Here is a 19,395-nt window from a genome sequence, read left to right on the forward strand (position 1 = left end):
TTCTGTTCTTTGATAATGAGTGGTCATATGTACTTAAGAGAGTAAAGTAATATTGGTAATAAAATTTTTTATCAATTGATATTGGTACCTTAGCACCAGCTGTTAAAATAAGGCATATAAATTAGCTTGCTCTGTCTTTTGCATCCTAGTATATTTAAGAAAATAGTTTTAGGGCAGCCCCGGTGGCGCTGCTGTTTGGCACAGCAGTTTAGCACAGCGGTTTAACACCGCCCACAGCCTAGGGCGTGATCCTGGAGACCCTGGATTGAGTCCCACGTCAGGCTCTCTGCATGGTGCCTGCTTCTCCCTCTGCCTGTGTCTCTGCCTCTCTCTCTCTCTCTGTCTCTCTCTCTCTCTCTCTCTGTGTGTCTCTATGAATAAATAAATAAATAATCTTTAAAAAATAGTTTTATTATGCATAAATCTTCTAGTTCTGTCTAGACTAGCAAGTTTAATTTTTCATGTGTATTTTTTCTTTTTTTGATGAAAAATTTTTAAAAATTTTTACTTTTATTTTTTAAAGATTTATTTGACAGAGAGGGTGCGAGCAAGCATGCTCTTGCTTGCTTGTACAGAGAAAGGGGGAAGGGAGAAGCAGACTCCTCACTAAGCAGGAAGCCCATATGGGGCTCAGTCACAGGGCCCTGAGATCATGACCTGAGCCGAAGGCAGACTCTTAACCATCTGAACCACCCAGGTGCTCCATGTGCATTTTTTCCAGAAGCATCCTAAGGATCATCATCACACAGGTTTAGAAAAATAGTTACTGTTCAGTGTACATAGTTATCCATGATTGCATGGTACTTTTGTAAGGCTTCCAGGCCATTTCTTGCTTTCTGAGAAACACATAGCTAAGCCACTGATAAATAAAATTTTTAGGGCTTTAGATACTGCCACCACTTCTGTCACAGTTCCATCTCAAAAACTTCTCATTTGAAAACAAAGGCAAAAATAGGTCTATTCACGTGCCTGCTCTAAGGCAGACACAGTATAACACTTCAGATGGCCCTTATGTCGCTCAGACTTGTACCAGGGCAGTCTTGGTAGTTAACTTGGTTTTATGTGATTTTTTTCCCCCCCTCTAGGAGATCAATGAGACCAGAAGGAAGCATGAAACTCGCTTGGTAGAGGTGGATTCTGGACGTCAGATTGAGTATGAGTACAAGCTCGCTCAGGCCCTTCATGAGATGCGAGAACAGCATGATGCCCAAGTGAAGCTGTACAAGGAGGAGCTGGAGCAGACTTACCATGCCAAAGTCAGTGGTCTCCTTGAGCTCTGAGAACCCTTACTTCCTGTCACCCTGAAGAACTTGAATTGATGTTTGCTTAGTTCTAATTTTCTTAAATGAGTTCCCCTGGTCTCTCTGAAAATTAAAAATGGACTTTAAAAAAAAAGCTTTTCTAGAAAGTAAATATTACTAGAGATTATTCAAAGAAAGAGGTTTATTTCACCCTTATCAGAGGTAAGGGTTTATGTTTTTCTCTGATTGGCCACTTGTGTCAGGTCATAATGGTTAAATCCAGGCATCTGAAAACACGTTTCTTCCTATAGCAAGTACTAGTCCTGTTGTTCTGCATATAACAATGAGGGTTAGACAGCAGGTCATTCTGACTTCCATGGCATCATTGTTACATAGGTTGTGACTTGTCACACTTCAGGCATTTTTGAACAAAGGCCAAATGGAAAGTCTCTGATAGTTCTTCCTCTGCCACTGTTATTCATTTAAAACATATTCTAGAAACTTCCCACGTGTGATCATACAGATTATGCAAAAATTTTTAACATCGAGTACAGACTTTCCTGGTAAATGATTTTATCCCAGTGTGTTAAATGTTAGCATGATTTGATTATAAAGAATTCTTAGTTGAAGACTTAGAAAAATTAAGGTCATACAGGTGTTGAATGAAAGTAATTTCTATTGAATGGTCTCAAAATGTTGATTTTGGTTTAATCCATTTTATGAAGTAGTAATTGGCTAGTGAAAGGGAGGGATATTTGAAACCCTATATTGAATTGTCTTGACACTCAGTGCTAGGCATTGTGCTGGGCAGTGAAGGAGCTAAAGTCTAAGGTAGAATTGGTCAGTCACATAGACTGTGGCCCCAGTGGGAGCCAACAAACAGCAAACATACTCCAGGCATTTGCAGAACAGAATGTTATGGGCATTTGGAGAAATAGGATGTTTCTATCCAGGGGGCTATTTTTTGCTTCTGAAAGGAAGTGTTTCTATCTGGTGGGACATAATCTAAAATTAGTACTTCTGTTTAAAGCTTTATCTTCTGTAATTAGATTTGGTGGGTTAGAGATATGTGATGTTTATTTTCCTACAGACATCACCCACAATTAAGTTTCTACCACCCATTCTTCTTTTTATCAGTATTATCTGACACATTGGAGACACAGTAGGTGAAATATCTAAGTAATAGACTTTGGAGAAAGAGGCGTATTACCACTGTTAAGCTCATATATTGAGAATTGAGCCTAAAGCCAGAAAGACTTTTAAGAGCATGCATACCACGTCAGCAAACTTCATGATGCTTTCCTGTTTCATCAGCCAGTTACCATCAGGGCTTAGGTTTGAAATGAAATGCCTTGAAATGAATCATACTTCCTTTTTCGTTTGTTCTAAGTCACTAGATAAGACTGTTTGTTTGTTTCTTCTTTTAGCTGGAAAATGCCAGACTGTCATCAGAGATGAATACTTCTACTGTCAACAGTGCCAGGGAAGAACTGATGGAAAGTCGTATGAGAATTGAGAGCCTTTCATCTCAGCTTTCTAATCTACAGAAAGAGGTAAGTAAGCCTCTTACTCTAAGAAGAATTGAAGATGAACTTGAAGGTACCTTCACCATTGTCGTCTACCTGCTTTGTTCTGCCGATGTCACTTTTCAGGGAGCGTAGTATTTTCCTACACTCCTGTTGCACAGCGCTGTCCTGACTTTTTCATTTTGTGCATAAACATTCTCTGAGTGGGACTGTTATTCCTAAACTAATAGATTATCCAGAGCTAAGAAAGTTTCCCCTAGGAAGTAACATGCTGGTTTATTTCTGGGGCTTACCCCTAGACCCAGGTTTTCTGACTCCTCGAGCAGCCTCATTACACATAGCAGTCTTCCTAATGTACTCCTTTTTCATCACATTTGGAAACCATAGTAAGAAAAACATGCACAAATTCTTTGTGAGTAGTAAATGCTTTGCTTTTCTAGATAGATTCTCTTAGTGTTTGAACTACTTAATAGGGTCATGGGCCTTACTTGTGTATTAAGAACTTAGCAACTAATTCATTTGTTGGTACCTCTGAGTGACAAATGATTGCATTACTGATTGTGCTGACCAAGTGCCTAAGTCATGCTGGTGTATTCCTGGCTGGGCTAGGGCTGGCATGGTTGCTGCTTGAGATCTGTTTCAGTCTAAGGGTAATGTTGGTATGGGCATGAAGTACACGAACAACCACCTGAAGTGTTCAGAAGGCTTTAATAATCCACTCACCTAAAAAAAAATAATAATAATCCACTCACCTTAATTACTTGGGAAGAATCTTCAGCTACTTTTTCCCTTCAGGGAGGAGACTTTTGTTTTAAATTTTCCACATAAGAATAAACTTTACTTTATTCTTGATTAAGCTTTTCTTCCTTTTTGTTTTTTCTTTTTCTTATTTTTAGTAAAATGTTTTTCTGATTATAAAACTGAGGATATTCATTGTAGGAATTTAGAAAACAAGGCAGACAGTGAATTGCATAAAACAGGGTAATGTAAACAAAATTAAAAAAGATTTACATTTCCTATCATGTACTTTATTATTTGTAACATAATTTAAAAGATTATTTTAGAGTATTTCATTTTGATAGTATTTTGAAGTTTTCACATAGCATTAGAGCTGGAAGGGTCTTTTGAGTCATTCAGACACAGACCTCGGTGGTTTAATTACTTGCCCAGAGACTGCAGGTTGATAGCTTTGTTTCTCTCCTAGTTCCCAATTTTTCCATTTACCCCTCACTCTCTTCAAAGATAATCTTTTTTCCATTGCATTATTGTAATAACTACTTTTCAAAAAAAATAGTCCCCTGTGTTCTTACACTGAGTTGACATTTACTACTTTTCTCCATTTAATAAATCATACTCTAGTTATCCCCTTTCCTTCAGTTTCCCATGTCCCTGGTTTTTGTTTTTGTATTATTATTATTATTTTTTGGCTGCTGCATTTTCCTCTTGATTATGCTAGCTATAGATACAGATGGTGGTCTGAGACTTGCCTGCTGTTAGACACTGATGGGCTGTGAAGACTAGTAGCCATGTTACCTGATTCAGGTTCAGGGCTGTTTCTCTGTTTGCTTATTCTGTTCCCATCCTTGGAAGTTTTTTTGGTTAACTTCTGGATAATGGTGTTTAAATGATGTTTGGCAAGGCCCTGAGGGTTTCCAGGAGCTAAGAGTCCTTATAGAATAGGTGAAGTACCTTCTTCAGTCAGAATAGTTTTAAATTTCTCTGTCTTTGAGGACCCAGGGGGAGGGGGATGTCCTTTCCTCTATTCATTACTGATATTAGATTTTATGATAAGTAATATATCTTGTGGAATATCTTCATTAGTTGATAAACTTTAGCCTCTTAGATCATGAAAAAGAAAAAAGCCACCCCTCTCAGTATCATCCCATTTGTATCTTAATAGCACTTAGTGTTGGGTCATACCAGTTTCATCACACTGCCTCTTAGGCCATACAGTTTCCTTTTGGTGATATGACTCATGTTACTGAAGTACTTAAACTTTATTTAAAATTGACATAGCCTTGCGGTACCTGGCTGACTCATTTGGTAGAGCATGTGACTCTTGATCTCAAGGTTAGAAGTTGTAGCCCCATGTTGGATGTAGAGTTTACTTAAAAATGAATGACAGAATGAATGAATGAATAAATAAATGAATAGTTCTTAAAAAGCTGACTCCAGAAAATATTTTTAAATAAATAGAGATCGTAGCAGTATTATAATTAGAAATTTCATATATTGCTTATAGTATTTCTGTTATTTCTCTATAGATTTCTTACTGGCCAAATTAATTGGTCACAGACTTTTTGACTTGGGAAGACTCAACTGGCACTTTGAAGGCATCTCTAAAGTTTTGTTTTTCTAACATGCAGATTTGAAATTGCTATTGTAGGTAGACCATAATAAACTAGTACACTTCAGTTATATACCATGAAAAAAAAAAAAAGACTGTCAGAAGCCAGTCATAAAATACTTTGGAGTGAGAGGTGGGATCTCACAGATAATCTAGTTAGACCTCTTCATTTTTCAGATGTGGACACTGGCTTAGTGAAGTTAGTTAGGTACAGCCTGCTTCCTGCTTAGAGTCTTAGAGCTACTTGTTGGGAGACTTGGGAAGAAGGATCTAGGTCTGCCTCTTACCGTGTATTCTTTGTATTACGCTGTATTCTTTGTATTTCACTACATAACAGGTGTAATGCAGCTATTGAAAATACAATTCAGGTATTTCTAAATGAGTCATGGTAGGTTTTGTTTTTTTCCCCACTTACAGAACTCTGTAACATCAGAGGCAGACAGAGACATTTTGGGTTTACAAATCTAGGCCCAGATGTTACTTCTAAATCTTGGGTACTCCATGCCTTTCATCAACTCTCCTTTATATTCCACCTTGTTGCTCATTCTGTCTACCTCCCACATCACAAATACAGTGAAGAGGCTGATCGAAGGAGAAGCAGGTTTTGTTTTGTTTTTTAAGATTTTTATTTATTTGAGAGAGAGCGCATAAGCAGGGGGAGGGGCAGAGAGGGGGAGACACGCAGACTCCCCATCAAGACCTGAGCCAAAGGCAGATGCTTAGCAAACAGAGCCACACAGGTGTCCCCGAGCCTCAAGGGTAATTTCTATCACTGCAGAAAGTTCTATCAGACAGTGCTATGTGAGATCTGACAGGAGGGGGGAATTCAGTACTTCACAAATCAGGACACAGCAGCAGCTCAGCTGAAAGGTCTCACGTTTATTACTGAACCAACCTACTGGTATGGAGGCATAGTAACAGAGAAAATAATTTCTTTGATAAGCCATGTCTACTGGCCGGGTAGGAAGAATGTTTCCATATTGATAGGAGAGGAGCATGTGATCTCCATGCAGCTTAAGTATGTGTGCCGATTATGTTTGCTATTTCATGATGTGCGATGCTTCCTCATAGACCCAGCTTGGTTCTTCTCCAGTGCCTCCTTTTGGAGTTGTATCTGATTTTATTACCAGTTTTCATCTGAATCCACTGGAGAATGGGACGATTCTGCTTTTGTTTCTTGGCCAGGAATCGCTTGATTCTGAAAGTCTTGTGAGAGGACATGGTGATTACAGTCAACCACACACAACCAGGATGGCGGTGAAAAGGAGAGAAGAGAAGCGTTTTAACTTAAATTATATTAGAAGCTTGTGAGAAAAAAATGGATTTCTTAATTTGTAGCATGGTTTTTGCAAATGCAGTTTATTTAAAGATTTTAATTTATTTGACAGCATGAGAGAGAGAGCGAGGGTGTATGCACAAGCAGGAGGAGTGGCAGGCAGAAGGAGAGGGAGAGCCAGATTCCCCACTGAGCGGGGAACCCAACTTGGGGCTCGATCCCAGAGCTCTGGGATCATGACCTGAGCCTAAGGCAGACACTAAACCAACTGAGCCACCCAGGCGCCCCACAGATGCAGCTTAAATCCAAGTTCTTGAGGCAAGGATTATGTTTAGTATCACTCTTAAGATGAATGCCGGCTTCTCATATGGAGTGTCAAATGCTACTCTGGTTTTAGTTAATTGGTTGATTATTATTATCATTATTTTTAAAAGATTTTATTTATTTATGAGAGACCCAGAGAGAGAAGAAAGAGAGAAAGGCAGAGACACAGGCAGAGGGAGAGGCTCCATGCAGGGAGCCCAGCATGGGGCTCTATCCTGGATCCCCAGGATCGCGCCCTGGGCCGAAGGCAGTACCAAACCGCTGAGTCACCCGGGCTGCCCTGGTTGATTATTTTTTAAATAACCTTTTTATTTTGGCATAAATCTAGATTTACAGAAAATTAGTATGACAGTTCACCTCTGTCCCTCCCATAGTTTCCCTCACTGTAAGCGCCTTATGTTCTCATGGTATATTTGTTAAAACAAAGACATTACTATACCTATACTCCAGACTGTTTGGATTTTTACCACATTTTCTGTTGCTGTTTTTCTTTTCCAGGGTACCACATGTCTCCCTGGTCTCCACTGGTCTGTGACAGTTTCTTAGGCTTTCCTTTTTTTTTTTAATGACCCTGGGAGTCTTGAGGAATGGCCATTTACCCTGTGTACTGTCCCCAGTCTGGGTTTGTCTGGTGCCTTTGCCATGATGAGACTGAGGTTATGGGTTTTATTAAGTGCCCTTCTTGTCACATTGCATTAGGAATCACAGGCCACCCACAGGGCATCTTTGGTTATACCGACCTTCATCACTGCTTAATGTAGTGTTTGCCACTGTCAGATTACCATTTATCTCTTTCCATACTCTGTTCTTGGGGAGCAGGTCCCTAAGTCCAGCTCATACCCTTTGAGAGTTGAGTATAGGAAGCAAACTCCACATTCTGAAGCGAGTATCTATCTACATTTATTAAGTGGAATTCTCTTAAAGATTTGTCTCTTCTTTCTTATTTATTTATATTTTTATTCATTTGTCTATATTAGTATGAACTCATGGATATTTATTTTATACTTTGGGTTATAATCCAATACTACCTTCTTTTATTGGCTTGGATGGTTCTGTCAGAATGCCTATCATGTCCCCCTTCTTTTGAGCACTTTACTTTATAGTACTATAAGATGCTCCAGGCTCATCCTGTATTTTCCCTGCTGCATCCCTGGAATCAGCCATTTCTCCAAGGACCCCTGGTTCTTTTTACTGGAGAATGGTATATAGAAATTAAAATCAGGATGCTGAGTCTCCCTGGTATTGGGGTATCATTGCTTCTAGGCCCTCTTGTGGATGGAGCTAGGTAATATATGTGTGTATACTAAGCCGTGTTTACATACTTTTCTATAATTGTGTCTATCCACTTGTATTTATATTAAACTAAGTGCAAGTTCATACAGATGTTTCTGACTAACCCCATATCAAAGGGTTCATTTTGGGCTTTCTTGCTTGCTTATCTATATAGCTTTTCTCTTTGAGAGTGAAAAACCTCATTTTCTACCATATTTTTTACTTATTTGTTCATCCCTGGTAAAGATGAAAAGCACTTTGAAAATTTTTAACCCATAACCTTGTGAGAAATACATGTACTAACTAGAGTATGGTGTTTCTGCACAGTGCAGATTCTCTTTTTGATTTTTAGCCTTCCAGGTTTAATTTTTGCATGGTACCTCTCTCCTGCTCTGATGCTGGTACTTATGATTCTAAGGGCCTGAGCTATCCATCAGTCTTTTTTAGTTGATTACCTTTGTCATTTTCTGAGGTTACTGAGATGAATTCTGTCTTGGGTGAAACGCAGAAGAATAATTACCTGGTGAGCCACAAGGTTTCTCAGATGAACTTTCTGGTGCAGGATGTATTATTTCTCATTTTTTAAATTCCAAATACAAAGTTTCTATATTTACAGTAATCTCTTATAGACTGCACTGTATTATATCATCTCTGTATATAGTCTTGCAGGGAGACTCTACCTGAGGGGGTACCAGAATCCCTTTCTTTGGTTTCTGAATAGTTCCAGCAGTTCTCCACAACAATCTTTCACCTGCCATGAGGTTTTTTAATCAGTGAATTTCCTTTCATTTTTAGTTAATTTATATGTTTGAGTGATGTGGCTTGGGGGGGGGGGCACAGTTGACTTTTTCTAAAACCATAACTTTAAAAAAAAATAAGACTTTTTTGAAAGATTTTTTTTTAAATTTATTTATGATAGTCACAGAGAGAGAAAGAGAGAGAGGCAGAGACATAGGCAGAGGGAGAAGCAGACTCCATGTACCGGGAGCCCAACATGGGATTCGATCCTGGGTCTCCAGGATCGCACCCTGGGCCAAAGGCAGGCGCTAAACTGCTGCGCCACCCAGGGATCCCACTTTTTTGAAAGATTTTATTCATTTGACAGAGAGTGAGCACAAGCAGAGGAAGTAGAAGCAGACTCCTGCTGAGCAGGGAGTCCAATGGGCTCAATCTCAGGACCCCAGGATTATGACCCAACCTGAAGGCAGACACTTAATTGACTGAGCCACCCAGGCTCAGGTTAAAACCATAACTTTTAAAATTTTGTTTTATTTGGCCAAATACAGAAAAGTTATATGTACATTTCTCACAGTTGCATATGATGAATTTATCTCTTTCTAAAGTCTTTTATAAGCCAGAACTTTCCTGAGGGCTATATTTTATATTGGAGAAATTTTAGTTTTTAATTTCTTAAAATCAAAATCTGTTTTGTGTTCTAAAGTTAGAGATTCCTTCAGGTTCTTTTTGTTTTCCTCCAGGAAGCGGTTTAAGATAGCTGCTTTGTGCTACTGTTGGAATGTTCTTAGAAAATAAATGTGTTCTCTTGACTCTGAAGTCTAGAGCATGTTTGGAGAGGATTCAAGAGCTGGAGGACTTGCTTGCTAAAGAAAGAGACAACTCTCGGCGCATGCTGTCTGACAAGGAGAGAGAGATGGCGGAAATAAGGGATCAGATGCAGCAACAGTTGAACGATTATGAACAACTTCTTGATGTAAAGTTAGCCCTGGACATGGAAATCAGTGCTTACAGGAAGCTCTTAGAGGGCGAAGAGGAGAGGTAAGCAACTTAGGTGTCACTTTACCTCATAGTCTACTTCTTGCCCTCATCCTTTTTATTTAAAGAGTAGTAACTAGGATTGGGCCTTTGCAAAAATTTTATTTTAACATTTAAGGCAACTTTAAGTATTTTCTATGTTATTTTTAACACCTAGGTGTAGAGGTAAATAGAAATGTATCATATTTCTACCTCAACAACAAAAAATACTGTTCACCCAGTCTTATTATTATTTTAAATGCTGGACTCTGTCAAAATGTGGAGTCTTTCTTGAGCTTTAAAATGTTTTGATAATTTAGTATGTTGTAAAATACTAGATTTGCTGAAAGACTTCATAGTCATTTTTCAAATCTAGTTAGTGTATAAATTCTTTGACACCTGTTCTTAGAAAAAGTTTCTAAGGGAAAGTGATTTAGAATGAGAAGCCATTCAGTTTCATTGTTACATACATTGTGATTGTAATTTTTATAGAAAGAAAACACAGGTATGAAAAAATGAGGAAAAGTATACTAAACATAACCATGGTTGTGGTAGGGTGGTAGTAGGAGGGTTGATTCCTCTCCCTGTGTTTTCCATACTTCCTGAATAATGATTATATTCTATTTCTAGAGAAAGCATTCAAGTTATTATGTTTTTAAAGAACATTATGCACATTCTAGCACAAATAAACTAACCTTATTAAGGATGTATATCGGCCTTGTCCAGCACATCCTTAGTAATGTGTTGCTTTAGAAATGCAGGTGCCCAAAAAGCATGTGAAGGATATTAATATTCTTTTTTCTAAAGTAGGAAGGACATAAGTATCTCATAAATGGAGTGTTTATTTTTCCCATGTAGATTGAAACTCTCTCCAAGCCCTTCGTCTCGTGTGACAGTATCCCGAGCATCCTCAAGTCGGAGTGTTCGCACAACTAGAGGAAAGAGGAAGAGAGTTGATGTGGAAGAGTCAGAGGCCAGCAGTAGCGTTAGCATCTCTCACTCTGCTTCAGCCACTGGGAATGTCTGCATTGAAGAGATAGATGTTGATGGGAAATTTATACGCTTGAAGAACACTTCTGAACAGGTAAAAAACAACCCCCTTTTTTTCCAGGAAGGCTTTGCTGGATGGTAGATGATTGTACAATTGTCATAATTCCTCTGACTTTATTTGGATTTGGTAATCTTCACAAGAATGAGTTTGTCTCCTCCTTTTTGCTTAAATTCATGAAGGAAAGTATACATTAAAATAGGAGGAGGAGGAAGAAGTACACTTACTAGTTTGAAGATTTTCCTCCTCAGCATTTCTTTACAGAGCCAGAGCTGCTTTTCACACTTGGTCATTCTTGCCCAGTGGCCTTCCTGAGGCCCCAGGCAGACTTGTGGAAGAGTTGGAGTTGTGAGTGTAAATGGGAGATACCCTGTCACAGTTGTTAACTTCAGAAGAGGAAGGAAACAAAAAAACAAAACAAAAAAAAAAAAAAAGGAAGGAAACATGAGCCCAGGCTCAAATTATGCAGGGAGTATTTTTCTCTCTAAATAAATGAATGAATACTAATGATTTGATTTGTATGAAGAATAGTGTGGAGCCCTATCTTGAAATTATTTGTTTATTTTTTTTTATTTATTTATTTTTTTAAATTATTTGTTTAAAAGTAAACAAAGTATTCATAGGAAATTCTGAGGTTTCGAGCTGGAGTTTTTGAGATCTCAGTAGTGAAAGTCTTCCCTGGCTAGGCATGATGGAGCTGGAGGTCATGAAGGAGTGTGAGATGATGCTGGAAGGCAGGTCTGGGGGTTCCATGGAGATGCAGTGGGATGGATGGATGTCACTTTCTGAAGCACGTGTTCAGGATTCATCAGATGATGTTCATGAAAATCACTCCTTTTCTCACTGGAGCTATTAAAAGTGTGTTTTGTGTGTATGAATAAATAATTGGGATGGGCAAAGGAAAGCTAGCAGTTCATATAGGAAAGGGAACGGGCCCCAAGCCCTCTTAGTCATGAGTTTAAAAGCTGAAGAACAACAGTAGTCTCTGCTGCTCCATTGTTGTAGTTCGGTTGTTTTTCAGACAGCATAACAGCCCTGTGTTGACTTATTCTAAAGCTGGCTTTCAGTCTGGTTTATTCTTATCTTTGAGTTAGAGATGGGTATAGATGACTGTAGCTAATTATTTTAAATACCCTGCACCTTTCTTCAGGTGCCAGGCAGCCCTGGGGAGGTTGTGGGCCAGAGGTGGTAGCTGTGACCTGGGACTGGTCATTGGATCAGTGACCCTTTTTCAGCCTGTTATGCTTTGAGGTAAGGGAGTTAAATGTGAGAAGCAGTATAGGTGCAAAAGAAAAAGGATTTATTTTCTTATGTGTTTGCATTTTTAAAGCTTAAAGTAGTCAAATATTAGATGTTTATAATTGTGATTATGACCTCTAGATTATGTTGTAAATTTTAAAGACCCACTTGATCTAGCAGTGAATATGGACCATCGAGTTTGGTTCACATCCCTTTTCTTCCAGTTTTGTCTTCTTTAAAATTAAGTACCTTAATATTAAAACTGTAGCATTGTTGAAGCTACTGTTTTGCTGAATGCCAAAACCATGTTTTCTCTTTATGGTAGGAAAATATGAATTATGGGAAGACAGCCACAGAGCTGTCTTAGTTTAAGTGCCTGTGTAAATTCATTTGATTATCCATCACTTTCTGTATACTTGATGTGACCTTGTTTTACTCTGCTTATGAATAGGATCAGCCAATGGGAGGCTGGGAAATGATCAGAAAAATTGGAGATACATCAGTCAGTTACAAATATACCTCAAGATATGTGCTGAAGGCAGGCCAGACTGTTACAGTAAGTGATTTTAATTATTTAATTTAACTTCACTGTCTTAACTAACAATTAAAGTAATTCAAGGAAATTTTTGGCTTAAAGAGGAGTGTTTTAGAAATGGGCATTAAAACATCTTTGACGTTATTAAGGAATTACAAGTACTATTAAAGATTTTAAAAATTCTGTCTTATTGAGAGCAGTAATTGACTATTAAAAGTGAAAGTATTGACCTTTGAATTCTTTTTATTTTGTCTACTCCAGTAGATATAAAACAGCTGTCTCTTGACTGGTAATTGTAACCCAGTCTGATTCAGGAGATACTGCTTGACATAAAGAACTATTAGGATAATCTATTAATGCTAAGGTATGCCTTAAGACTTGAGTGACCCTCAGCCTTGGGTGACCCTCAGCATCATCTGGGTAGTGATTTGGTGTCCAGGCCCCACCTCACCCTTAGTCATCATCTCTGGTGTTGGATCAGGGACTTATGTTTTGATTAAAAATTATTAAGTGTTAGGTTTTGTTGTAAACAATCACTTTTTTAAACATAGTATTTTATAGAGGGTAACATGGTTTTTACTAGTGTTTAAGTTTCTAGATTTGAAAAGAGATGGGCTTTGTGGTACTCTGACTCTGATTTGGGTTCTAAGTGGTTCACTGTTGCTGTGTTCTGAAATACCATGTCTTTAATAGTTACTAAATTTCACAGCATACTTATTAGAGAAGTTGCTTCATGGAGCAGACACAAGATTACTTTACTTTAACTTCATAAGTAGATTTTAAAAACAATGTGTTAACTTTGATAGATGTGAAAGAAGTCTACATTCTTATCCCTGAAGGATATAGAAGTGACTGTCTCTTTTATCAATCCTTTTTAAAAATATTAAACACATACTTTTAAATTTATGATTGATACACATCTTAGTGTTTAAGATCAAAAGCTCAAACTGGTTAGGATTTCTCTTTTAAAAAGTGTGTTGAAGAACTTGATACCACATTGTGAAAATATCAGATGCTAATTTTGTAATGGTAAAAAATGGGAACAAATATCCTTTTTTTTTTTTTAAATTTTTATTTATTTATGATAGTTACAGAGAGAGAGAGAGGCAGAGACACAGGCAGAGGGAGAAGCAGGCTCCATGCACCGGGAGCCCGATGTGGGACTCGATCCTGGGTCTCCAGGATCGCGCCCTGGGCCAAAGGCAGGCGCCAAACCGCTGCGCCACCCAGGGATCCCGGGAACAAATATCCTAACCAGACTGTCTTTTCTTCTCTTCAGTAATTATTATAGTGAGAGAAAATTGTTCAGCCCTATTATGTGTCTTATTGAAGCTACATAATGTGGTGGAAAGAATCTGACATTTTAATTCAGAAGATTCAGATTTGAGTGTGCTCTCTACCTCTCTAAAGTAATGTGAAACCATTATGCCAATCATCTGCTTTTTCCACTAGATGTAGTTCCTCAGAGACCAAATACATACATATATATATATATGTATATAGGTATATAGGTATATAGGTATATAGATATAGATATATACTATAGGTCTAGTGGAGAATCCAATTATCATATGAAATGTAATTTTTTTTTTAAGTAGCTAGTATTAAATGGGATAAGAAGCTCTTTGGAACATAGCAGTGATAAGTAATCTTAACTATGAAGTTGTACTGGGCAATAGCAAACATCAGTTTAAAACACTAGAACACAAATAAGAGAAATAAATATGTAACTTAAAATTTTCTTGTAGTTGCATTAAAGAAAAATAGGGAAGGTGTGAAATTAATTTTAGTACTATGTCTTATTTAATGTAATGTATCCAAAATACTATTCTTTCAAAATATCAGTATAAAAATTATTAGATATTTTACCTTTTCTCTTTTTTTTTTTTTTTTGGACTAAGATATTCTCACAGTACATCTCAGTTTTGACTAGTCAAATTTCAAATGCTTGAGGTCACATATGGCTAGCATGTTGAACAGGATAGCTCTGGAACATACTAATTTTAGATTAAATTATCCAAGATTTTAGGATTATTACTAATTAATACAAAACCCAACTCAGTGGTTCCATATGGACTAGTGAAAAAGTATTGCTTGAAATTAGGAAAACACTAACATTCTACATGACGCTAACAGCCCAGAGCCAGTTCCTTTTTGTTTTATCCCAGTAAACAGCTCCCTGTCCCTTTCTAGTTATAATGCTGATGGAAGATCTCGCAGCTTCAGGTGAGCATCTGAAGAGGACAGCCTCCCTCCTAATCAGAAATTTATAGATTATTCTCTCCATTTAAAATGATACTTGCCTATACTATTTCTTGTGTTCCTTTTGCCATCATGTAGCCATTTATATTGTGAAATAATTTATGGGGTATAAAACTTTTCTGTTTTAATATGGTCTTCTAGAAACCTCAGGACTCGTAGTATCCCTACAGATGAGGACACTGAGGTTGGTGGAGCTGCAGTAATTTGTCTAGGGTTCACATACAGTTTTTCTGACTCAAATTATCTATGCCCTGCCAATACTCTTGCCAATAATATGCATTAAAAACATGGCAAAATTTCCGTGCTTATGAGAAGGGGAGAGTAATTACTTGTTTGCCTATTTCAATAGCAGCCTGTTTATCATTGATTAATGGGTTATTCATTCCTTGTGTGCTTTTTGGAGTTCAGTCTCAGACACTCATGGGGTGTGGTGATATTGCCCCTGATTGGAGACATACCAGTTCTATAAGAATATTCTAGATGGGCTGTCTACTGCAGAAGTTTGAGAGGAGTTAGTAGTGTCTCCTTGTTGACTGCTATAGGCAGCTGGAGGATACTGTTGGAGTGGGTCCAAGGGCTCCAAGCTGGAGGAATGGTCCATAAAACCCATAGCTGAGTGCTGACAGGGAGGGCTAATCATTGCTCAGTGAGCCAGACCCACTTTGCAGCTAATCCTTTTGTTCTTTGCAGCAATCCCGTGTATTATAGGTTCTGCCTCTGTCCCATTTTATGGATGAGAATAAGGCCACTTGCACACATTCAACTGACATATTGAGGGGCTAGGAGGTGAATGTAGATGTCACCTCAAGATTCCTGAACATCATCATTTCCATTTATTGGATGGGGAAGCTAAGGCCTACATAAGCTCTCCTGGACACACAGCTAGTTTGTACAGCAGGTCTGAAGCTGGGACACAGTTCTGAGACTTAGAATTAGGGGTTCAAGTCTTCTCATTACATTGCTGTTACTAGGTTGTGGGCAGGGCAGGGTTCTGGCTGGACTGATGCTCTTTTCTTTTCTAGATCTGGGCTGCAAATGCTGGTGTTACAGCCAGTCCTCCCACTGACCTCATCTGGAAGAACCAGAACTCTTGGGGCACTGGCGAAGATGTGAAGGTTATATTGAAAAATTCTCAGGGAGAGGTGAGGCCATTTTGTCAGTACTACTCACTCCACTGTCTGTTCCACTCTAAAGTTCCTTGTGTAAGAGTGATTTCTTCTTAGAAGTCAAACTGAAATGTGAAGTAACTGATTGCTTACACCAGACCAAGGCTGCTGAGTAAATCAAAGTGAAGCTGACTTCACATTTTAGGAGTGAAATAGGAGTGTATTGTGGAGCACTGAGCATTAGCACAGGCTCCAGTTTCTGCCTCCACTGCACACTGGCTTTGTGACTTTTGGCAAGTTCTTTCACCTCTCTTCGTCTTCATTTCATTTTAAAAGGATAATAAGACAAGTCACAACTGTGATAATACTAATGTAATGGATACAATATAAATGAGATGCTCATTGGGAAACGCCTCAGAATGTATCTTTCTAGCCTCTGGTATGTTACAAGCTATGTTCCTAGCTCTCAGATTGTTTATGAAACTCTTTTGAGTTTGAAGATTGTGGAGTGTACATCTGCTTGAGGTTTATGTTTTCAACATGTCATTCCTACATTCTTACGAACCTTCCCTACCCTCATTGTCACGTGAAGACACCCATGCCCTGTGCACACATACACACCTGCCCCCCCTCCCCCCGCAAAATGGGGCTCTGCAAAGGAGAGGGTGGTTGCAGGTCAACTTGCAGTATCCCTCTCAGGTTGCTTTCTCTGCTCCTGTGATGCCAGGTGCAGACCTACCTGGCATGGCGCTTGGCCCGTTGGCCTCTCTCACTAGAGTCATAAGCACATTGAGGGCAAGGACCTATTATGATTTTCCCTGGCACATAATAGGCATTCGGTAAGAATTTCCTGCTAAAAATTAAAAAAAATTAGACACAGACCTTCACTTTTGAGTTCAGAGAAATAAAGCAGCTAACAGCATTTGCCGTGGGGGGTCTAAGGTATTGCATCCCAAGTCCTATGCCTGGTGGCCCTCCTGTCTGTCATGTACCTGTGGATCTTTGGACTGCTTCCTGTATGCACCTGTGGGTCTTTGGGCTGCTCTTCCTGTGGAATCACTTTCTGCCGAGTGAAGAGTTCCCTTAACCTCATGCTGAGTCTGGAAATGAAACGACTTGTGATTCTTTCACTGTAGACTTCAGCATTGTGTGAGATTTTGAGGCGCCTCTGGGGAATTCACCTCCAAATGCCCAGCTAGGTTCTCAGGGTAGGGGAGTCAGTTTATACATGCCAAGTTAGTTACTTGCGCATGTCAAGGTGTTGGATCTTTCTCCTGTTCTCTGCGGAATCCGTTGCTCGTTTCTCGTCTTCAGCACTTTGGAACCATTCCCCCGTGGCTGTTGCTGGCTCCTGGGTGCTGCCCTGACTGCAGCTCTTGTGCGGGTCATTATCCTCATGTCTGGGATTGGCAGGACACAGAACTCTTTCAGAACCTGGCTGTGAGTAGTGATCTCAGGTTGCCAAGCTCTGTGATGAGGGTCCCTGGCAGAGGCAACAGGCTCTTGTGAACCCTTGGGTCATCATCTGTACCATTTGTTTCTCTGTAAAAACGTGTTCGGGTTAGAAGTGATCTTGGAGGAGGTGTTTGGAATGTAACAGGTTTAAAAGCTCCTCAAACAGAGTGACATGTGAATAAGTAGGTCCCAGGAAGAGGGATAGGGCTTGAGGGGATACTATAATGGAGCCCCCATAAAGTTGACTTTATAAAGCTCGGATTTCCCTTCATAATTTAAACGCTTGAATATTAGATCATTTGGTTGGTTGGTTTGTCTATTCTTTTTAACAAACTTGTCTTCTGCTTGCTATGGTCTATTAAGTGACTTCTGTCAGAAATGAGGAAAGTGGGATGCCTTGGTAGCTCAGTGGTTGAGCTTCTGCCTTTGGCTCAGGGTGGGATCCCGGAGTCCCAGGATTGAGTCCTGCATTGGGCTCCCTGCACCCTCTGCCTGTGTCTCTGCCTCTCTCTCTGTGTTTCTCATGAATAAGTAAATAAATAAGTAAATCTTTAAAAAGAAAAAGAGAGAAATGAGGAAAATATCATGAATACAGTTTTTCTGTCTGTGGTTGTCAGACAACATAAATACATTTGGTATTTATTCCTTTAATTCTGAAATCATGTTTATTAGTAGGTCCCAGATCATATTTGCAGCAATCCATAATTACCACTGTAAAGACCGTTTTTCTTTTCTTTCTTTTTTTTTTTTAAGATTTTTTTTTAAGATTTTTAAAAATTTATTTATGAGAGACAGAGGCAAGGACATAGGCAGAGGAAGAAGCAGTCTCCCTGCAGGGAGCCTGATGCAGGACTTGATCCCAGGACTTCAGGATCACGAACTGAGCTGAAGGCAGACGCTCAACCGCTGAGTCACCCAGGTGCCCCAAGACCATTTTTCTGTAAGATTGTAGGTAATTGGCTTAAGTCCGTTGAATTTTTTATGTATATTTTCTTCTTGCTGAGGCATTGGAAATGTCAGAAAATGCAATTAAGCTGTCTCTAATGGGAATAGATGGGCTCACAAAACCAAAAATCCAGAGATCGTGGACTTGATCTAGTGGCTCACCCAGTGTCCCCAAGGATCTTTCGTGTCTCTGTTTTATGAGTGTCTCCTTGGTTGACACAGGATAGATGCAGGATGCGTCTATCCCCCTGCCCAGCAGGATGCTCCTGGAGGTACATCTTTTGAGGTTGGCTTTTGGGACTGAGCCATGTTCCCGTGAGTTTTCCATCCTGGGCTTTCCTTGCATTGTACCAGTTTGGGTCACAGGCTCACCTCTAAACCCGTTCCTGGGGTCAGGAGGACAGTTAGTTTGAGCTGCCTTCTCCCTCCCAACAGCTTCATCCTCTTCTTCACTGTGGCTGACTGTGCCATCAGCATAGGAGAGATGAGGACTCAGGTAAAAGTGGGGGCTCTTACTGACAAATGAGGAAGGGGGTACCAGAGGATTAAAAACAGTAAATGTCTACAAGCTGAAATAAAATGTTTTTCTATGAGGGAAATAAGAAATAAAGCAGTCTCTTTGTGCCTTCTGGAATGTAATCCTAACTGAAACTTTTGTCTATGTGAATGACTACTTGTGTGTACAGAGAGATCAGAGTTGAACAGTCAGCTCCTCTGTCAACAGAAACCGTCCTGATCTGCACATAACATTTGCTGATTTCTGGGGTGTGGGGATCCCATACCCCCACCACAGTGATTTCACACCGCCAGCATGTTGTGACTGAGCAGAGTTGGCTGAGGTGACCACATGACCCGTTGGTTTTGGTGCACTCCTGAATCATGTGATGTGCACAAGGCCTTAACAGGGACCTGTTGAGAATACATTCTGTAGACAGACCAATCTGTGTGTGTCTTTCAGGGCACTTGGTAGGGTTGGATATCTTGCTGAGAGGAATTGTTTTGATGAAGACATTTATCTACTAGCACCTTGACAGTTTCCTGGGCCTAAACCCCCCAACAATTTTTGG

General features: G+C 39.3%; 2 protein-coding genes across 9 annotated transcripts in view; one reads left to right on the top strand and one right to left on the bottom strand.

Moving 5' to 3' along the window:
* The window catches only part of LMNB1 (lamin B1), a 57,280-nt gene that overhangs the window by 32,519 nt on the left and 5,366 nt on the right, over positions 1 to 19,395 (top strand). For all 8 annotated transcript variants that reach the window (XM_072840823.1, XM_072840825.1, XM_072840824.1 and 5 more), the window contains 6 exons: positions 1,086 to 1,256; positions 2,669 to 2,794; positions 9,542 to 9,762; positions 10,597 to 10,822; positions 12,477 to 12,581; positions 15,845 to 15,964. In XM_072840823.1, the coding sequence (XP_072696924.1) occupies positions 1,086 to 1,256; positions 2,669 to 2,794; positions 9,542 to 9,762; positions 10,597 to 10,822; positions 12,477 to 12,581; positions 15,845 to 15,964 (969 nt within the window). The remainder of the gene's footprint in view (positions 1 to 1,085; positions 1,257 to 2,668; positions 2,795 to 9,541; positions 9,763 to 10,596; positions 10,823 to 12,476; positions 12,582 to 15,844; positions 15,965 to 19,395) is intronic.
* LOC140641269 (large ribosomal subunit protein eL39-like) lies at positions 6,140 to 7,625 on the bottom strand. The gene has a single exon (XM_072840831.1). The coding sequence runs from the start codon at positions 6,333 to 6,335 to the stop codon at positions 6,180 to 6,182; it is 156 nt and encodes a 51-aa protein (XP_072696932.1). The 5' UTR covers positions 6,336 to 7,625; the 3' UTR covers positions 6,140 to 6,179.

Source organism: Canis lupus, chromosome 10 (assembly GCF_048164855.1).
Source record: "Canis lupus baileyi chromosome 10, mCanLup2.hap1, whole genome shotgun sequence".
NCBI lineage: Eukaryota > Metazoa > Chordata > Mammalia > Carnivora > Canidae > Canis > Canis lupus.